Raw genomic sequence first — 21,238 nt, 5'->3', positions numbered from 1 at the left:
GCGGGCCAGGGCTGGACGCGGAGCGGAGCAAGAGAGAACTTTGCACTGGGTCCCGCCGCGGAGATTTCGGGATTGGTTGTCACTGCAGCATAATCAAACCCATCCTGACATAGGTGGTCATCTGGGAAGGCTGATGTTCTCCCGTCCAGCCCTGAAGCTCCTAAAATTAGATCTGTGTTGGGGTGCGGTTAAGCGTCCGATTCTTGGTTTCGGTTCAGGGCATGATCTCCCCGTTCGTGGGTTCGAGCCCCGCGTCGGGCTCTGTGCTGACAGCTCGGAGCCTGGAGCCTGCTTGGGATTCTCTGTCTCTCCCTGTCTCTCTGTCCCTCCCCTGCTCTCTCTCTCTCTCTCAAAGTAAATAAATAAGAAAATTAGGGATCTCCCTCAGGTCAGTCATCCATATCTTCTCTCTCCACGGCCCCCAACGCCTTCCCTGTACCCCGTGTCCCTTGACTTCAGATCCAGATCCAGCCCCCTTACCCCCTCTGCCTCTAGAGGCAAATTCGGTGTCTGACCAAACCCTGGTCACAGCCTCTCTGTGGCCAGAGTCCCAGTGTCTTCGGACAGGGTAACTGTTCCTCCAACCCTATAGTGCCGGTGATAGAGGAATCCATCCCACGGCTTTACTGTCACAGTAACTGGGGACCCATCGGGAGAGTCGCCTGGGCGAGGGCTTTGCTAGGCTGCTGCGTCTCCCAGGCCCCACTGCAGACCAACGCCCGTGTTCGTTCCCCCGCCGAGTGGGGATCCTCTTGCCGCCTTGGCCTTGGCCGCCAGAAAGAGCTTGCTGTACAGACGCAGCTCCGTGAGAAGCTCAGGACCGAACGCGTCTCTGAACTGCCATCCCGGGGCCCCCGGGGGAGGAAAGCACACCAGCCTCTTCTCCCAGCCTCATTCCGCCTCTGTGTGGAAATTCTAGAGCAGCCGCTGTCCCACAGACCCAGAGAAAAACACTGCCCGTCCTTTTCCTTGTCAGGCCTGAGGAATCTTCTCCCTGTTCAACCAAACTCCTTCTCCCTTCGTGAACAGGGCGGGTGAGAGGGGACGAGGGTTGGGGGCGGGAAGGGGGTCGGGTTTTCCCTTCCTGTGCCCGTGATCCTCAGAGAAGAGGGTCCCCGTGTGCCATGGTGCATGGGGAGGTGTGTTCGGGGATATCTCGCTGGCGGGTTCCAACCGAAGAATTTAGCCCAAATCCCCAGATTTTGTTCACCTTCGAACAAGGTCGGAGGACTAAGAACTACCCCGAGGCAGCCCTTTGTGGCCGGGACTGTGGCAGAGGCTGGACGGTCAGGCCCCTTAAACCTGGGCTTTGACTTCAGACCACAGGAAGCCTGCCATGGTGTGAGACCACACGCAGGCTCTTGCTTTTGGCTCAGGTCACGATCTCACGGTTTGTGAGTTCGAGCCCCACCGCGGGCTGTGCGCTGACAGAGCGGTGGGGCTCTCTCTCCCCCACCCCACCTCTCTCTCTCTGCCCCTCCCCTGCTCACGCTGCCTCTGTTTCTCTTAAAATAAATAAATAAACTTAAAAAAAAAAAACACTCAGGCAGCCTGTCCCTCCAGATAGCCAGACAATCCTTGGCGGGCACCAAGTTAGCATTGGAAGGCATGCCGTGCTAAAAATGCCCCCAAGCCGGAGAGGGAGGGACAGAGGCGGATCACTGGAATCTGGTTTCCCAGAAAGCCAGCTTGGAGGAAAATTTACTGGGGAGACAAACCTGGCGGCACATAGGATTCTGCTCGGGCTCTGGGAAACTCGGGGGACAGGCTGCGGGAGAGAGGCTGGAGCCTGTCAGATAGGGGGCTTCTTATTTTGGTCTGGAAGGAGACTGGTGTTGTGGGACGCACACCAGCCTCTCTTCCCAGTTGGCCTTGAGCTAGTGCCTCAACCTCAGTGGCCCAAATGTCTCAGATAAACGGGAGGGACAAGAAGACCTGGAAAGTCCCTTCCAGGGTTGACATTCCAGGATCTGCTTGCCTCACGGCTCCTGTGTCCCTAGACACTGTTCGGGATCTCCAGGAAGCAGCACACAATCCTTCCAGAGGGTTTCAGGGGGCGGGGCGGAGATGGAGATGACTCCCCGCCCTGCCCCTGCCCGCTGTGGTGTGTTAGCCCAACCTTGGGTGGGGGCGACATGGTGGGGGAGGATGGGTCTGGGGGAGAAGGTGTTACAGACCAGGATGGGCAGGCGCCAGACCCCTTCGGGGCATGTGTTTGAGGACCGGAGAGAAAGTCAAAGTGGCTGCGATAAGGTGACCCGGGTGGGCACCAGATGGTCACGCCCCGTCCCCAAGTCCATAGTAAACTCTTGGATTTGACCTAAGGGCCATACCGTTTTATGCTCTGGTGAGTTTTAAGCGTGAGAGTGGCCCCATTTGCCTTTTTTTTTCTTCTGTGTCCTGGGAGGGGGTGGGGCCCCAGGGTTTGCTCCCTGCCTTGCAGGGCTGGGGTGGGGCAAGCAGTGGAGGGCCCCCCAGCAGCAAGGGACTCAGCTTCCTGTGTGGGTGGCCATTGTGAGTGAGCCAAGCCAGCGAGCTCGCATCCTTCCCAGGTGCCTCCCCTGCTCTCTGGTCCACCCCTGGCCCAGGAGAACCAGTTCTTCAGCCCTGTGAGCATCTACTCGGTGCCACGTTTTGGCCCAGCCACATTCTCGTGCCTGTCCCATCCGTGTCCGCGGCCACGCTCCCATCCCCACCACCCTCGTCTCCGTCTGTTTCCCCCCGGGGATCTAATTCCCACTCGAGACTCTCGCCCTGATCAAACCCAGAGCCGCCGCTCCGGCGTTTTGGGGGGGGAGGGGGGGGACAAAGGGATCGGCGGGGGGGGGGGGGGGGTGGAGTGGAGGATGGGCTCCGATTTGAGGAGGCAGCTTTCGCGGATGGAGGCAGACCGTTTGTGGTGACACCCAGGGTCAGCTCCCCGCCCCGCCCCTCCTCTGTCTTTACCACTGGAATAGAAGGTCAAGGCGGGGCCTCTCACCCCTACTGCCCTGGACTCTGTCCCAGAGGGGCCTGGAAGGGCCGCTCCGGAAACCCCTGAGTCTCGATTCCCATGCCGCCCCGCCCTGCTCCTCACCCAGATAAGCAGCCCCCTGGGGCACAGTCTCGAGGAAAGGGGCGTGGCTTCAAAGTAGGGGGCTGGGAGAGCTCGCGTGGAATTTGCATCTTGAGATGCAAATTTGCACCATCAGTCTCCTAGCATCCCCCAAGAGTCATCTGGGTGGCTGAGCAGAGCCCAGGAGGGCAGGCCTGACCTGCCTGACAGCTCCTGTCCTTGGCCCAAGGGCAGCACTGTGCCCAGGCGGATGAGACAGCCCTGCCAGTCACCCAGCACAGGCATGACTACCCTCAGCCTTCTCTCAGTCCTGCCCCCATCCCCGTACCCCATTCCTGTCCCCGCCGTCACCACGCCAACCCCCCCCTCCCCGCCTCAGGCCTCACGCTAACCCCAATCCAGCTTTCCTCTCTGAGACCTACCCCTGATTCCAGTCCCACCACTGATGCACTTCCCAGCCCTGACCTTGTCCTCATCACCAGCCCATCCAACCATTAAGAATCATGTTTTCGGGGCACCTGGGTGGCTCCGCGGGTTAAGCATCTGACTCCTGGTTTCAGCTCAGGTCATGATCTTATGGTTTGTTGAGTCTGAGCCCCACAGCAGGCTCTGTGTTGACAGCATGGAGCCTGCTTGGGATTCTCCTCCTCTCTCTGCCCCTCCCCTGCTCTCTCCCTCTCCTCCCTTCATGTCTTTACTCAAAAGTCCCCTTGTCAAAGAGTGCCTCCCTGGCCCCTCTGTATCTAAAGTTTGCTTCTTATCCGTTTTTTAAAATATATATACATTTTTTAATTTTTTAAATGTTTATTTTATTATTTTTGAGAGAGAGAGAGAGCGGGCGAGCAGGGGAGAGGCAGAGAGCAAGAGGGAGACACAGAATCCGAAGCAGGCTCCAGGCTCTGAGCTGTCAGCACAGAGCCCGACGCGGGGCCTGAACCCACAAACCGTGAGATCGTGACCTGAGCCACCCAGGCGCCCCTGCTCCCTCATACTTTATAATTTCCTTCCCTGCTTTGTTTTTTCTCTTCAACGCTTATCACCATTGAACATAATATTGTATTTGCTTCATCCGTACACAGTATTATCTGTTTCCTCCGCTAGAACTAGAACATAAGCTCCAGGGGGAAGGGCAGCAATTTGCTTTGTTTACAGAACGCACCTAGGGCCTGACTAGTGCCTCTGGGCACACAGTAGGGGCTCCGTTAGCATCTGTTGGTGGCGCCGGAGGCACGTTGTCCAGGCAGAAGAGAGCACAGGGGAACTTGGGGGAATGAAGTCTATAAGACAGGCCGTGGGAGCTATGTCATTGCCCGTCATTCCCCGGAAGGTCAGAGGGAGCCACTGCCAGGCTTGAGCTGGGGTGGGACGGGGTGCGGGTGACTTGAGCACATTTGGGTCTTAAGAAGGTCATTTCACTCCCTAACCCCAACCACTACCCTGTCTCTAAGCTCAGCCTGAATCGCACCCTCACCCAATCCAGAACCTACTGGAATCTTCTCTCCATCTCAGAATCCCAGCCCGCTGTGGCCCTAACTTGGCCCCGGGGTGCTGTGTGAACTTCCCTCAACAGTGAGGAAGGGTGACTCCCCAGAGGGCATCCGAGATGGTGCTTCCTGGTTGGCCCCAGCTGTCTCTAAGGGCGGAAGGCTAGAAGGCAGGTCCAGGCAGGGTGGATGGGAGTGTGACCCTCCCCTCACTCTCCCACTCTCTCCCATCATCTAACTGCGGTCCCCCGCACCTCCCTACACTCAGCTCTGTCCTGGGGCCCCGGCCCACTCAGTCCTCATGCCTCCTGCGTCTGCGATTCTATGGGACACTAGCCCCCAATCCCACCTCTCTTCCCGCCCCAGGTTTTCCCCAGAGCGCTTCCTGTCCAAACAGACGAATGATTGTTTCCTTCTCTTCCGGCTTCAGGAAGCTCTGTGAGTATTTCACTTGTTCTGTGCATCTGCAGTGCCTAGAAGGGTGCCTGGAACCCTGTGTGCTCCAGAAACATCTCCCGAATGCATGAAGGCAGGAAGGAATGATTTGGTTCCAGACGAGCCCAAGTCTCTTGGAGCCCAACCTTTATTCCAATCCTCTGTTTAGCTTCATCAGTTTTTTGGGGGGGGGTGGGGTGGGGTGGAGGAGGTGAGGATGAGTACTTTATAAAACGAAAGAGGAGTATCTGGGGGGCTCAGTTGGTTAAGCGTCCAATCTTGATCTTGGCTCAGGTCACGATCTCACGATTCGTGGGTTCGAGCCCCGCGTCGGGCTCTGTGCTGACAGTTCGGAGCCTGTAGCCTGCTTCCGATTCTGTGTCCCCCTCGCTCTCTGCCCCTCCCCTGCTCGTGCTTTGTCTCTCTCTCTCTCTCTCTCTCTCTCTCTCTCTCTCTCAAGAATCAATAAAACATAAAAAAACTGAAAAACAAAAGAGTGGCATAGTTTCGTCTGTTCTCAAATTTGGTGTCGATGGAATGATACAGCGTGTACCCATTTATGTTATGCCTGGCATCTTTCACTCAATATAATCTTTGCGAGATTCATCACCGTGGTTTGTTTTTCTTCTTCTTTTTTTTAATTGCGGTGTAGAATTCTGTAATGATTAAACTACAGATTACATGCCCACCCCTTAGTGCATTTCTTGTGCCCCCAGTTTTGCTCTGTCATCTATGTTTGTATGCCCCCCCCTCCTCCCCAGCTGATCCTGGCCCTGCAAAGAGCGACAGACACCCTCTCTCCCTCCCTGATCACCTCTCTCTGGAGCTTCTCTGTGCCCTAGCGACCCGAGGTCAAGGTCGGCACCTGTCACCCTTTCTCTCAAGGGCGCTGGGGCAGGAGGATCAGTTAGCCTTCCCCTCTGTGGCCACAGCCTGCCCTGTGGCCCGGAGAGGAACGGCCAGGCAGCAGGCCAGTTGGACGGCGAGTTTGTGTCAGGCCCCGTCCCCTCGCTCCCACCCGCTGGGGGCCCCGGAACCAAGGCTGGTAACCCCGTTGCCCATGGGTCTGCTTGGCAGGGGTGTCTTGTGCCGTGGCCCATGGGGGCGGGCAGAAGGAAGGCGCTTATTAGGCTGATACAGATCTGGGGGCCCCGCCCAGCCCTGTCCCCTAACTTCCCTGGGGCCCTGGCGCAGGCTGGACTGGCTCCCCCGCCCCGAAGCCTCCTTCATCCAGGGCGTCTTGGGTCCGCCCTCTCAGAAGCAGGCCCAGCGCCCTGCCGGCCCGGCTCCCAGCGCGCAGATCTGGGCTCCGAGCTGCCCTGGGGGCCAGACGTCCTTGCCTCACCTCTCCCTCTCGGGAGGCTGGCCCCGTCCACGTCTCCCCGTCTGGCTTCCCCTGCCTGGTCTGGGCCCCCGTGCGGCCCCCGAGGAGTCTGGACTCAAGCCCTCCCTCCTGCCTCCTGAGGAGTAGCCATGGCCACCTACAAAGTCAAGGTGGCCACGGGTACCGACCTCTTGTCGGGCACGATGGATTCCATCTCGCTGACCATTGTGGGGACCCAAGGAGAGAGCCACAAGCAGCTGCTGAACCATTTCGGGAGAGACTTTGCAACCGGGGCGGTGAGTATGGTCATGTGTGTGTGTGCATGGGTGTGATTTGTGAGTCTGTGTGTGATGTGTGTGAGTGTGTATGTGTGTGGCATAGGAGTGTGTTTGGGGGTGAATGTGTGTGTACGTGTGGTGGTGGGGGGCTCTGAAAGTTCCCAAGGGCAACTCCAGATGCCCTCCCCCCTCCGCCCTCCCCCCAGACCTGGCTCCCAGGGGTCTCTGCTCTCTGGGCCATCCTGCCTCATCCCCGGTCTGTCACCTCCCGCCCCTGTGTGGCCGTTTCTCCTCTCTCCCTGCCTTTTCTCACCTCTTCTCGCTTCCTCTCTATCGCTCATCCACACCCCTCATCTCGGCCTCCCCCCCATCCCTCCCCCTCCCACCCTTAGTCTTCCTAAGGGAAGTTCCATCATAACTGGCTTAAATGCACATTGGATTCTCTGTGGCTTAAAATGGCATCAGACCAGCCTGTCCAGCGGGGCCCGCCTGCTCCCTGATGGGAGACACCCTTTGCTGGTCCCTCGGCCCTGATTCCGAGTCAGGTCCAGCCACCTGCCTCTACATCCTCTTAATTGGGCACTCTGTCTATGTGGCCACTTCTGTCTCTCCACATCTTCATTGACAAGTAGGAGCAAAGGGGGCTGGCGGGACCACCTCTGCCTCGCTCTAAGCCTGTAGGAGGTCTGGGGGGCCCTGGACCCCACCTGGACCCCTTTGGGGTCCACCCCCTGGGGGGCAGCATGGCCTCCTGCAGCCTCAAGTGGCTAAGGAGGGCGGGAGGGTGGGGCCTGGGGAGGGTGGCTGTGATCGGAGGGGGGGGGCGTATCCTTCCTGCTCAGCCCTGGGTAGAAGGGCCCAGCAGGTGCCCGCCGACTAGGAGTTGGGGGAGGAGAAACCAGATCCAGATCGAGTCGTCCCAGCCCAGCGCGGTGAGCGCGGCACCCCCTCAGCAGAGCGGAGCCTGGGTGAGGGCCCAGATCGGTGGGCGGGAGGCCTGAGGGGCCGGGGGCCAGTCCTGCCCGCTCACCCGGCCCTGTGCCCTGGCCAGGTGGATGAATACACCGTCCGGTGCCAGCAGGACCTGGGGGAGCTCATCATCATCCGCCTGCACAAGGAGCGTCACTCCTTCTTACCCAAAAACTCCTGGTACTGTAACTACGTGCAGATCTGTGCGCCCGGCGGCCGTGTGTACCACTTCCCCGCCTACCAGTGGATGGATGGCTACGAGACCCTGGCGCTCAGGGAGGCCACAGGCAAGCCCTCGGCACCCCTCCCGGTGCCGCCGGGCCCCTCGCTCCCACCTGTCACCCGCCGGGCCCCCACAGGGCCTCCCGGGAACACCTGACGCTCTCGCGCATCACCCTGGGTCATTGCCGCCGTGGGGCCCAGCGCTGGGCTGCAGCCTGCAGGGACAGACAGGAAGGAGGTTGGGGCCACCCTCAGGGTCTCAGGACCCCAGGTCCGGGCTGAGACAAGCGTGCTCTCCATTAGCTCCCCCGCAGTCCTACCCCTGACTCCCGCCACTGCGGAGACCCGTGGCTGCGCTGAGTACGGGCCTCGGGTGCCCTGTCTGTGCCACGTGCCGTGTCTGCCGCTCCAGAAAGACCCCCCCGTGACTCCAGCGAGGTCCGTCCCTGCAGCACGAGGCCTCGTCACTCTGATGGGGAGGCCCCATCGCCCCAGCTGCTGCACGTTCTGTCAGGAAGCCGTGTTCGCTCAACACGTCTCCACAGGACAGAGCGCGAGGGTCTGAACCTTGTCATAGGAGCCCTGGGCGTCTAACTGCGCATTTTGTGGACTTGAGGGGATGTCCTATGGCCCCAAAGGCCTCCCTACCACCCCATTAGGACACCTTATATCTCTAGCAGGGCTCAGTGCTGCTCCAGAAGGCGCCCCCCCCCCCCCTTCTTCCATCAAGGCTCCATCATGGCCCAGCACGAGGCTGGGTTTTCCCTGGTGCCTGGTCAAGGCCGCAGGGCTATTCTCCCAGTCACTCGGTTACTGCCCTGGAAGAGGGACAGGGAGTGTCTAAGCTCCTTGCGTCCACCCCCTGCCACCGCCCTTGTCTGGTGGCCTTGGCTCTGCTTCCTGATACGCGGCTGCTACATGGGGACTACAGGCTTGTCCTCTTCTGTCATCTTGGCCCCACCGTCCCAGCTTCTGTCCAGCCTCCCTCAAAGTGGACAGGAGGGCAGGGCACAGACATGGGGGGAGGGTGGGGGCTTGGGTCTCCCCCCCCCCCCCCAGGCAGCTGATCACCTTCCTCCATTTCTCGTGTCCCCGGCAGCAGGGGCACTGAGCGAGCTGGGGAAAGAGGCAGGGGTGGGGAGGAAGGCAGGCCTTGGGGAGGGTGGGGAGGGCCAAGGGGAGAGTCTCACAGGGGGGCGGGAGCATCTTCCCGCAGCCATAGGTCTGAGTGCATGGAAGCAGGGGAAGGGCAGGAATGGGGCCGGGCGGGGCAGCCTCGGGGAGAGCAGGGCGGGGAGGCCTGAGTCACTGGCTGGGCCCCTCACCGGGGGATAAAGCCGAGCTGGGTCTCCGGGTTGGACACTGTCCACCCAGAACACAGCATAAGCTGAGGGACGTGGAGGAAGGGGAGGGTGGCGAGGAGGGCCTCACGGGAAAATGACGGGGCTGCTGTGTAGAAACGTGCCAGCCTGGGACTACCCGCCGGGACGTCCGACAAAGTTCGGAGCCCAGCTGACCGTTTCCTCCTTGTAAAATGAGCAAGCCGATCTGGTCCCTTGGCTGAAACTTTTGGGGCCAGGGGTGTTTTGAAATTCAGATTTCATTTAGAGCATGTGCGCACATATGCATCTATACCGATATATACCATTCACATGCTCCATACGTTATGCCTTGCATCCACAGGCGCATCCCCTAGTCAAACATATGAATATTTCTGCAGCCAAAACTATGAATAGTTACACCAAGTGAGTTCAATAAAGACTGTGTAGAGCCTCGGGTCCTGCACACCAAGGTATTTGTGCCTAACTTGTGGAAAAGACGAAGTTGATTTCTATAGTCTTTTGGACTTTGGAATTGTGGAAGCTGGCTCTCCGGCCTATACAAAGAGTCACCTGCCTTGCAAGGTTGTCCCTGTGTGGATTAAATTATGATTGTTTTTTAAGTTTATTTATTTTGAGAGAGAGTGATAGAGAGCACGTGGGGGAGGGGCAGACAGCGAGGGAGAGACAGAATCTCAAGCAGGCCCTGTGCTGTCAGTGCGGAGCCCGGCGCGGGTCTTGAACTCACAAACGGGGAGATCATGACCTGAGCCCAGATTAGGAGCGGTCGCTTAAGCGACTGAGCCATCCAGGTGTCCCTGGATTACATTATTAACAGAAGTAAAGTGTTTACAAAGTGCTGGGTACGTAGTAAGCCCTAAATAACTGTTCTTCAATAGCGTTTTAGTCGGTCCAGAAAACGGACCACCCAGCTTCGTAGAGCGAGGGGGCGGAGGGTGGTCCTTGATCCTCTCCTCTGAGTTTTTGGGAGGAGACACGCGCCCCCTCTTCCTGGGTAAACCTTCCCATTCCTGGTCTGGGGCCCCAGGGCCAGTCTAGAGGGCTGGAACTGAATTCGGATCCTTGAAATGGGCGGGGGTCAGACCCTGAGCCTCCTCTTTGGTCTCCCGGCAGGAAAGACGACAGCGGACGACACGCTGCCGATCCTTCTGGAGCACCGCCGGGAAGAGATCAGAGCCAAACAGGACTTCTACCAGTGAGGAGAGGGCGACCGGGGCTGCGGGAGGTCAGGGGGTGGTGGCGGTGAGGGGGGCGCGGGGCGATGGCTTGGCCCTCGGCCCGCCTTGGCGCATGCGCATCAGGGCCCACAGTCTCGGCTTCTCTCCGCACCGCAGCTGGAGGGTCTTCGTTCCCGGCCTACCCAACTACGTGCACATCCCCAGTTACCGCCCGCCTGCGCGGAGAAACCCCAACCGGCCTGAGTGAGGACCCGAGGCTGCCCTGGGGCCCCTTCCGTGGCTGACCCCTGGGCTCTGCCCCCTCCACCTTCCCCGGGGCTCCGCAGGTGCCAGGCCCCAGCCCTGCACTCTCTCCCACAGGTGGAATGGTTATATCCCCGGTTTCCCGATTCTCATCAACATCAAGGCCACCAAGTTCCTGAACTCAAACCTCCGCTACTCCTTCATCAAGACGGCCTCGTTCTTCTTCCGCCTGGGGCCCATGTGAGTGTGTGCGAGTGAGGGGTCCCCGTCCCGGCTCCGCGCCCGCCTCCACCGCAGCCCTCTCCCCCCTCCCCCCCCACCAGGAGCTCGCGACAGATCGCCATCCGGGCGGGCAGAGAGCTGAGAAGCCACGACCGGGGAGCCCGGGAGGTGGCGCCAGACCCCCGGCCGCAGAAGGACCTGGTGCTCTGGGCCCGGAGGCCAGGCGGCCAGGGGCCTCGGCGGGGCTGGCGGCTGCCTCTCTGAGCGTCTCCCCCTCGAACCCCGTCCCTAGGGCGCTGGGCTTCAAACTCCGCGGCCTGGTGGACTGCAAGCAGTCGTGGAAGAGGCTGAAGGACATCAAGAAAATTTTCCCTGCCAACAAGTCCATCATCTCCGGTACGAGGGGCATCGCGCACCGAACCCGGGGAGCCAGGCGGCCTCCGGCCGGAGGAGCGGCGGGCGCGCGCTGGAGGCGGGACCCCCGTCGGGGCCGCGGGAGGCGGGGCGCGGGGTGAAGCCGAGGCCGAGGGGACCAGAAGGGCGGGCGCGCCCCCTGGCGGCCTCAGGGAAAATGCCGCCCTGGGCGTCTCCAGCCGCTCAAGCGGAGGCTGGGGGCTTTCTGGGATCCCCGATCTTCCTCTGTCCAGGGCCTCAGCCCCACGCTTCTCTGTCCCTGAGGATGACCGGGTACCATCTCCCCCTCCCCAGAGTACGTGGCCGAGCACTGGACAGAAGACAGCTTCTTTGGGTATCAGTACCTCAACGGCATCAACCCAGGCCTGCTCCGCCGCTGCACGCAGATCCCAGACAAGTTCCCCGTCACGGACGACATGGTGGCCCCGTTCTTGGGCGAGGGGACGTGCCTGCAAGCGGAGCTGGAGGTGAGGCCCCATCCGGAGGGGATCCCTGGCCTCCCCGTCTCTTCCCACCCACCTTTGCTGCCCCCAGAGTGCCCTCCGCTCCTGCATTCCCGCTCGGGTCTCTGGCCAACCCCTGCCCCCTGGGGGCGCGGGGCACTCCGCACCCAAGGCGTGAGTCCCAGGTCCGGCGCGTTGGCGCTCACCTGCCCTCCCCTTTCGGCCCCCTTCCAGAAGGGGAACATTTACCTGGCCGACTACCGCATCTTGGAAGGCATCCCCAGCATCGAGCTCAACGGAAGGAAGCAGCATCACTGTGCCCCGCTCTGCCTGCTGCACTTTGGCCCGGAAGGGAACATGATGCCCATCGCCATCCAGGTGCCTGTGGTGCAGGCGGGGGGCCGCTGTGTGAGCGTGTTGCCAACGCGAGAGCCTGGTGTGTGGCCCTGTGTGTGAGCCTTAGACTGAGGCCCCGGTGGCCCATCAGACCACTGGATGCTTGTATGCCGGTGCATGAACTCGGGTCTCTGGGCGTGCACTTGTGTGCAAGTCCCCGTGCGTAGAATGGGCACACTGGGTGCGCGCACACAGAGGTGACCAGATGGGGATGTGCTTGGTTGTTCAAGCTTGTCTCTTTGGGTCCAGTCATCCATTTGCTCGAGAAGCCAACACCTGCCGTGGGCCAGCCCTCTGCTGGAAACACTGAGCTAATCAGACGTGGCCGCTGCCTTGAGAGAGAGTGGCCTGGCAGGAAAGGGAACCGAGGTACTATGTTTCCAGGGGTCTCCACCAGCATCATGTCCAAATTAGAAAAAGGCATCCCTCTGGGGACGGGGTTCAGCCAAACTCTGATGTTCCTGGCTCATTAGTGGAACAGCGTAGGCTAGATTCCAGGGACTTCCTCTGCCCCAGGGGGCTGGGTACCCTTGCGCAGTGCACAACTCCTGCAGCTGAACGGGGCGACTGTGGGGTTGACATAAGGGAGGCTTCTCAGGCAACTTGTGAGCTGCTTTTTCTTTTTCTTTTCTTAAGTTTATTTATTTTGAGAGAGAGAGAAAGAGCACAAGCAAGGGAGGAACGGGGGGCGGGGAGAGAATCCCAAGCAGGCTCCACACAGCCAGCACAGAGCCTGACCCGGGGCTCGAACTCCCGAACCAAGAAATCAGGACTGGAGCTGAAATCAAGAGTCGGATGCCTAACCCACTGAGCCACTCAGGTGCCCCTTGTGCTGCTTCTTAAGAAATGAGTGGGAGCTTCCAGGTGGGGGGGGGGGAAGCATTGCAGGCAGAGGGGACATCAAGAACAAATGTGAGGCAGGAGGAAGGGCCCTGGTGTGCTCAGGGGACCAGAGGGCCTCGAGTGTATGGAGTGGCATTTTTACCTCCTCGGGCTCTTCTCTGCCTCCTTCCTGCAGGGGGGGGGGGGGCCCGTGTGTGTGTGTGTGTATGTGTGTGTGTGTGTATGTGTCCGTCCTCACTTAACTCTCCCTCCTTCCCCGTCCCCAGCTCAGCCAGACCCCGGGGCCCGAGAGCCCCATCTTCCTGCCGAGTGACTCGGAGTGGGACTGGCTGCTGGCCAAGACGTGGGTGCGCTACGCCGAGTTCTACTGCCACGAGGCCATCTCGCACCTGCTGGAGACGCACCTCATCGCGGAGGCCTTCTGCCTGGCCATGCTGAGACAGCTGCCCATGTGTCACCCTCTCTACAAGGTACGGCTTTGGCCCCGGGGGCCTCAGAAAGGTACCTGGCTCGCCAGCAGGTAGAGGGACTCCACTGAGACTCGGGGAGGCAGCCAGGGACCCCCAAGAGCGGGCTCGGGGTGGGGACTTCCTAAAGTCAGAGGGCGTAGCGCTGCACAAGGAAGGGGGTGCCCCGTCCTCTGGGGGGTAACCGTGGTCCTCTCTCCTGGTCTGTCTCCCGTAGCTCCTCGTCCCCCATACCCGCTACACCATCCAGATCAACAGCATCGGGCGCGCCCTCCTCCTCAACGAGGGGGGGCTCTCTGCCAGGGTAAGACGTGTGCCCTGAGCCCAGCAAGGCACCTGCTACCCTGCCGGCCTTCATGGGGAGGCGAAAAGCTGAATTTCCCACTTGAGATTGGGAGGGGGCACGGCCGGAGGGGACCGGTTTACAGGGGTGCAGAGGGGGGCGCTGGCCCGGAGTGTGGGCATGCATGGGGCGGGGGCTGGAGGGGCATCGCTGGGCTGTGTGTGTGACGGGTGTGACCCTCAGCAGGGAGGCCCTGCCAGCCTCAGAGTCTGCCTCCTCCCCGACAGGGCATGTCCCTAGGCCTGGAAGGCTTTGCGGAGGTGATGGTGCGGGCTCTGTCAGAGACCACCTATGAGAGCCTCTACCTCCCCAATGATTTTGTGGAGCGTGGGGTCCAGGACCTGCCAGGATATTATTACCGAGACGACTCCTTGGCAGTGTGGGACGCGCTAGAGAGGTGAGGCCGGGCCCGCAGTGGGTGGCACTCGGGCGGACGCCCTCGCAGGGCGCAGGGAGCTTTTAAGGACTTGACCCGAGCCTGGGTCTGATGCTGTGTTTGCCCCACAGCACGTGCCCGCCCCCAGGCCTGGGGCGGCCAAGGCCAGGGCATCCTGGGGGAGGTAAGAAAAGTGGGGAGGGCAGGAGGAGGATCCAAACTGAGGCCTGCCCCCCCCATCAGGTATGTGACCGAGATCATCACCTACTATTACCCGTGTGACGCAGCCGTGGAGGGTGACCCAGAATTGCAGTCCTGGGTGCAGGAGATATTTAAGCAGTGCCTGCTAGGGCGTGAGAGCTCAGGTAGGGGCCCGGGGCTGTGGGATGGGCCCTCCCGGCTGGGCCACAGCAGGTCTTGTTGGGGACCGAGGGAGCCAAGTCTCGGAGAGGCTGGGGAAGGAAACGTGGCTGCCCGTGTGTCCATGCGTGAACTCAGGGGCTGGGGGTGGGGGGCAGGGTCATCTCTGCGGACTGAGATATGGGGCATGAGCTCAAACAGGAAAGGCTGGAGCATGCTGGAGGTGGGGAGGCTGGGAGGGCCCAGGAGGGCGGGAAGGAACATCCTGAGGTCATCACTTGGGTACCACTGAACCAATATTCAGTGAGCATCTGTGATGTGACGACGCCGTGCTGGTGGCTAGGAGGCAAAGGGAAGGAGAGATACAGGTGCCTGCCCTCAAGTTCACGGTCTCCAGGGTGGGGTGCCCACTCAAGTACATGGGCAATTATACTATCTCGGGACTGCTGCAGGCGGGGCCGTGTGCAGGAGCCCAGGGGAGGCACCTAATCCGGGTGGAGGAGGGGTGGGAGGTGGAGGGAGAGCAGGGGGAGAGCAGCAGGCTGAGATGCAACATCTGGGCTAACATCTGGCCAGGACCTGCAGGACGGGGAGGTTAGCCGGGAGGGGCTGGAGGGGGGGTTGAAGAGCTCTGGGTGGGAAGCCAGAGTGGGCAGGGGGAGCACCGAGAGCTCAGAGGCCCCAGCTACTGCTCTGAGGGTGGGGGTTGGCCAGGCTCTCCGTGGGGCTGAACTAAGGCTGAAGCCATGAGCGGGGGACAGTCGCGGGCCCTGGTTCAGGAGGTTGGAATCACCCTGAACACTAGAGGGGGCCGTGGAGGCATCTGCAAGGAGATCAGCTTTGTTTTGTTAAGTTTATTTTTATTTTGAGAGAGAGGGAGAGAGAGCGAGCATGAGCAGGGGAGGGGGGGGGCGGGTAACAGGTAAGAGAAGCTGGCAGCTACATTGGGTGTGAGACCAAGGGCCAGGCTACTGAGAAATCCATCTGGCGTGAGTGCAAAGGTTCAGAAGAGTATGTGTGTATGTGTGTGTGTGTGTGTGTGTGTGTGTGTGTGGTGGGAGGGGACTGTGCTGAGTCAGGGCAGGAAAGCCAGGATTCTTCCAAAGCCTTTCCCCTCCTGAGTCCTGGGACCAGAGGGGCCCCCCTAAGGGAGCTGGAAGAAAGACAGGAGGGCCCGACCTCAGACAGGTGCCCGGAGCTGCTCCGGAGGACCTCTGGTCAAGGCCACTTGGGGCCGCCTCCCAAGGTGGTCTGGACGGGGGCGGGTGAGTGGGTGGGGGATTGGAGTTATGGTCACAGGAGGGCCAAGCGGGCGGGATGAGCGCCCCAGGGAGGTGGCAGCTTGGAGTGTGGGCCGGACGCGCGGGAGCCGGGCCTGTTGGCGCCCTCTACCGGCCATCGGGGACCAGGCGGGACTGACGCCTCCTGGGCGTCCCCGCGCCCCCCCCCCCCCCCCCCCCAGGCTTCCCTCAGTGCTTGCGAACAGTGCCTGAGCTGATCCGATATGTCACTATAGTCATCTACACCTGCTCCGCCAAGCACGCCGCCGTCAACACCGGGCAGGTACCTACGCCCCCCAGCCCCGGCCCCAACCTCAGGCCCAACCTCAGCCGTCATCCCTGGTCGGGCCTCCTCCCCGCCAAGTCCCAGCTTCCGTCCCTAGCTCAGTTGAAAGCCCCAGCGTCCCGGGGTGCTCTCTGACCCCCGCCTCCCCCCGCCGCTGCCCCACCTCCAGCTGGAGTACACCGCCTGGATGCCCAACTTCCCGTCGTCCATGAGGAAACCACCCATGCAGGCCAAGGGGCTGACCACTCGGGACAGCTACATGGACACGTTGCCGGATGTGAAAACCACGTGCATCACCCTGTTGGTGCTCTGGACCCTCAGCCGGGAGCCTGACGACAAGGTGCCCTGGGGCCGGGGGTGGGGTTACCCCGGGGGCAGGCGGAGGGAGGGCTGGGGGCTGGGGGAGGGGTGTCAAGGGGGGGAGGGGAGGGGCAGGTTGCGGAAAGCGGAGAGCTGGGGGCCGGTCGGTCGCAGCTGCCCCGTTCCGTGTCCGCAGCGGCCCCTGGGCCACTTCCCTGACATCCACTTCGTGGAGGAGGCCCCGCGGAGGAGCATGGAGGTCCTCCGCCAGCGCCTGGCCCAGATCTCGCACGACATCCGCCAGCGCAACAAGGACCTCCCGGTCCCCTACTACTACCTGGACCCGGTGCTAATAGAGAACAGCATTTCCATCTAGGGCCGCGCTCCCGCCTCGCCTCTCCTCGCCTGCATCCGTTTTCCAAAAAAAAAAAAAAAAAAAAATTGTCACTTCAAACGGCCGTGGGTCAGCCAGTGTGTGTGGCCATTTACGGAGGGTGCCGTGGGGTGCGGGGGTGCGGGCTGCGGTGTCCCGGCGCCCACACTGCCGTGCCCTTCACCGCAGCGGGGTCCAGGTAGGCTCAGGGTGGCACCAGGCCCCTCGTCTGCCCCCCACCCCCCACCCCATGTCCAGGCCAGGAGGCTCTGGAAGGCGGTGATGCCTTGCCGCCGGGGCTCCTCGGTGACATCCTGGGAGGTGACAAGGTGCTCTTGGGGACTGCAGCGGGAGAGCAGGCCGGGACCTCTGCACCCCATGCGATACCCCGGCCCTGTCTTGCAACCCAAAGCGATTCTGGTCCACCTTAAGTCCCCCTGCCTGGGGACCCAGACCACTGAGGGCCCCAGTTCCCCAGAATACCTACCCAAGGACAGAGCACCACCTGCCCCCCACCCACCTAGTCAGACAGATTCCCCCCCCCAAGACTAGTCCAACTTGAAACAAATTATGCATCCGCCCAGGCAAGAGACCACCCTGAGCCCAGCCTGCCGCTCAAGCCCGAGGGCCCTAAGCTCCACCTACTGTGAACCCGTGTTATACTAAACCACACTGCCAGCCACCGTCTCACCCCAGGCTCTGCCCACCAAGGAGCCCAGCCTGCTCCGTGCGCCCTCCAAGTAACCTGTTGTCTCCAGGATCCCTTCCCCACCCACTCTTCTGGAAGCCGAGAACCGCCCCCCACTTCTTGCCCCCGCCCTGGGCCTTGCTTCGTTGCTGACATCCCAGAGGGGCACATGGGCTTGGCCTGTGGAATTGACCTCGGGGAGTGGGTCCACCTGGCCCATCTGGCTTTTGGTGGTAGAGGGTGGGGGTGGGGAACTGCACGGTGGGGGCAACGTCAGGCCCCCCATACTGAATTCGAACGGACCCCCCCCTAAACCCGGGAAGCACAGAGTCTCCAGTGCTCCTGTTAAGGCCCATTCGTTCTCGTGACCCTGTTTCTCCCCCAGGTTTGGCGCGGGGTCCCCCCTCCCCCACCCCGGCCGCTGTCAGCGGGAGCATGGTCAGCTGAGCAGTTGGTGATCACGTTGCTGGGGGTGGGGGGTGGGGGAAGGATCCTGTGCCTGGGGGTGGGGTGGAGAGAAAAGAGCTGAAAGTCAAGGTCGGCTGCCCTGGGGAAGAGGGGTCTGGAGGGCGGGAGGCAGGAGACAGGTGCGGACACCTCTTCTGAGCTCATGCGGCTTAGAAAACCCTCCTGTAAGATTTCCCAGGCCCAGGCCTGCAGCTCTGAGTCTCTGCTCCCGGCACTGTCGTCCGGGTAATAATAGATGCCGACAATATTGGACACAAAGCTGGAGATTCAGGAGTTTGTGGTGACTAACGCTTGGGAGTCTGAGGTGCCCAGGGGTGTGGGTTGGAAGAGGCCACTGAGATCAGCTGCCCCCAAGGGAGGAAAGTGAGGCCAGAGAAGGAAAATGGCTAACTACACACGGCGCGAACTGCTGAGCTCACGACCTCCCTCGCCACCAGGGGGTGCAAATCTAGGACCCGGGAGCTTAGACGTTTGCAGGTAGCTTTTGATTGGTTACCAAGTTTCTTCTTTGTTCCTATTTTCAAGTTGAATCAATGGCCACGGGGTGAACGTTTCTCATGCTCAGAGGGCACGTCCTATCCACCCGAGGTCTGCTCTTAGGGCTTTCCATTAAATTCTAATAGTAACCTGTGGGATAGATGCTCTTGTAATCCCTGTTTTCAGATGAAGAAACAGGCACAGAGAGGCTAAGTGCCTTGCGTAAGGTCACACAGCAGGGAAAGAAGAGGCACCAGGAAGGCACTGCGAAATAGCAGTGCGTTTGGGCAGAAGGTGGGGGGCAGTGGATGAAGAAGCTCACAGAGATGTAGCTGAAGGTGAGGCCCGGAGCCCTCGGGCCCCAGGAGGGCCTCACTTCTCTACGGCCGCCCGGATCCAGAGCCCGCTGTCTGGGCAGTAGTCCCGGGCAGGATCCTGAACGTCTCGGCCAGCCAGCTGGTGGGGCGGGAGGAGGCAGTGGACGACGCCAGCCTCTGGCCCTTTGGCGATGGGCTCCAGACAGTCTGTCCGTTCCAGCAAAGTTGACCGTGACGGGCAGAGAGTCCCGCCACTCAGGGCCACAGCTCAACCCCGCCAGGCCCCCTCTTCCGACCACCGGGCTCCCGGGCCTCTCGGAGCTCCCGGACCCTGACCTGGCTGATGGGCTTTCCCGGCGCAAAGCGTGGGCCTGCGTGTCGAGGTGGAGGGTATGGCAGAAACAAGGCATGAGCAGCAAGGGACAAGAAGAGTCAGAGGTTAGATGAGGCAGCCACGGGGGCCCCACAGCGCAAGGCACCGGGGGGGGGGGGTCCTCCCTTCGTGTAGGAGACGTGTAGCCCCTGGGCAGCTGCCACACAGAGGCAAAAGGTCCCCATCACAGAGCGGGGTCAAAGCAGATGAGGGGCCAGCCGGTGTACCGGGAACGCAGTATCGCGCCCAGGTCTTGGCCAGGAGCCAGTCCTCAGCCGTGTCACTGGGTAGGAAGATGGGGCTGCCTGGGCCAGGTGTCTGAGAGAGCTGGAGGTGGGGGGAGGGTCACAGGGGAGGGTGGGCATCTGGCAGAAACTGGCTGCAGAGATGCAACCCGTTAGCCTGCGCACGGGGCCATATCACGTGGTCCGTTTCCTTAGTAGCTGTGTTTCCTCAGGAAAGTGAACTAACCTCTCTGTGACTCAGGTTCCTCGTCTATAAAGTGAGGTTGGTGACCCTCGCCCCTTTCTCCCTGGGTTGTTCTGATGATTAAATGGGTTAGTTCTGGTGAAATACTTACACGGCACATCGTAGGCGCTATAGGAGTGATTCCTATTCTGATTTGCTTCTAGTGCATCGGGAAAGGAAACAAGTTGGGAGGTGAATCGACCTAAGTCCCCCTTGTTGGCGGAGTCTGGTTGAGGGCTCCCTGTACGAGCCCAGAGTTGCCCAGATACCCAGTGGTGTGGGACAGAGACAGGGGAGAGTATAGAAGGCTGGAAGGGAGTGTGTGGAGATGCCGTGCAGAAGGGGTTCTGTTTTTAACTGTTTGGAACATGGTCATACGGTCAAAGGTGCATGATTCAGTAGAGTCTATTTTTCTTTTTAATGTTTATTTTTGAGAGACGGAGGGAGAGCGTGAGCAAGGGAGGGGCAGAGAGAGAATGGATCCAAAGCCCCGACGCGGGGCTCGAACCCACCAATCGTGAGATCATGAGCCGAGCTGACGTCGGACGCTTAACCGGCTGAGCCACCCAGGCGCCCCCAGTAGAGTCCATTTTGAACCCCATGTGAAGGTAGTTTGTTTCTTTAACACCGACTATCACAACCTTCCCATCAAGGTAGGGATCACGGGACGCCTGGGTGGCTCAGTCGGTTGAGCCTCCCACCTTGGCTCGGGTCATGATCTCGCGGTTGGTGGGTTTGAGCCCTGCGTCGGGCTCTGTGCTGACAGCTCGGAGCCTGGAGCCTGCTTCGGATTCTGTGTCTCCCTCCCTCTCTCGCTGCCCCTCCCCTGCTCACTCTGTCTCTCAAAAATAAACATTGAAAAACATGTTTTTTTTTTTTTTTTTTTAAAGATAGAGACATAAGAGGACAAGATGGGAAAAACTAGGAAGAAAACCTAGTTAGATGAGGCGTGATGATTAGCACTTGGAACAGGAGCATTGGGAAGAAGGAATCTTTCGGTCACCGTGAGGGTAGGACGTGGCCCCTTTGTGCCCAGCCCTACCAAGGCCCTGCCTTGCTGACCTGGATGGTGAGGGACAGCAGTAACCCGTCGATCTGGGCGGGGGGTGGGCAGGCCAGGAACTGGGGCAATTTGTTAATGACACTGGGGTAGAGGCCCAAGAGGTTGGCATGGCCCACCGGGTACAGAGAACTTTCTGGGGGAGTGGAGGGGGAGGAAGAAGAGGGCTGACGGAGGGGACAGCCCTGTGCAGCTCTGGGGAGCTAGGAGGAGGGCGTGGTGGGGTGTTACTCTGAACCCCAAAGGATTTCACTTAAAGGAACCTTCCTCCCTGGAGCCAGTGGGGCACCCCAGCCCAGAGCCACCTTCTGGTTCCAAAGAAAGAGAGCCCTCTCACCGGAGCACTGGAGATGCTTCTGTGTGGTCAGGCCCAGGCTTCAAGAACAAACACCAGGGAGGTGAGCCCTGCTCAGGACAGCGCCTTGTGAAGCAGAACTTTCCTGGGTTTGAGGCACCGCTCATCCCAGTAGGGCCACAGGGGGGAGAGAGAGCTCTAGGGGGGCGCTCAGCAGACCAGCCGTAGGGCATCCTCCGTCACCAGGAACTGGCAGAGATCCTGGCAAAGTAGCAGGAGAGAACATTCCCCACTCGGCCCCACCCCCTCAGCCCTGGCAGGCACAGAAAAGGGTCCCTCCTTCCAGGAGTGAGCAGGAGGCTTTGGCTCAGAGAAGTTGCTGGGGAAGGAAGGGAGGAAGGGCAGCGAGGGCCGGGTGGAAGAGAGGGGGGTCAAGGGCGTTGGGAGTCTGAGCTTCTGAA

At 60.7% G+C, this 21,238-nt stretch overlaps 1 protein-coding gene across 1 annotated transcript; it reads left to right on the top strand.

Moving 5' to 3' along the window:
- The first annotated feature begins 6,184 nt into the window (after positions 1-6,184).
- ALOX12B (arachidonate 12-lipoxygenase, 12R type) lies at positions 6,185-16,683 on the top strand. Its single transcript, XM_086685917.1, has 15 exons — positions 6,185-6,594; positions 7,628-7,832; positions 10,221-10,302; positions 10,442-10,528; positions 10,646-10,768; positions 11,043-11,146; positions 11,459-11,631; positions 11,842-11,985; positions 13,113-13,316; positions 13,531-13,617; positions 13,884-14,053; positions 14,276-14,397; positions 15,855-15,955; positions 16,128-16,298; positions 16,455-16,683. The coding sequence occupies exons 1-15, from the start codon at positions 6,448-6,450 to the stop codon at positions 16,632-16,634; spliced, it is 2,100 nt and encodes a 699-aa protein (XP_086542043.1). The 5' UTR covers positions 6,185-6,447; the 3' UTR covers positions 16,635-16,683.
- Positions 16,684-21,238: the final 4,555 nt, after the last annotated feature.

Source organism: Puma concolor, chromosome E1 (assembly GCF_028749965.1).
Source record: "Puma concolor isolate L17-30 chromosome E1, mPumCon1.1.hap2, whole genome shotgun sequence".
Lineage (NCBI taxonomy): Eukaryota > Metazoa > Chordata > Mammalia > Carnivora > Felidae > Puma > Puma concolor.
Note: the sequence above shows the minus strand (reverse complement) of the source record. Positions and strands in the feature narration are given on the sequence as shown.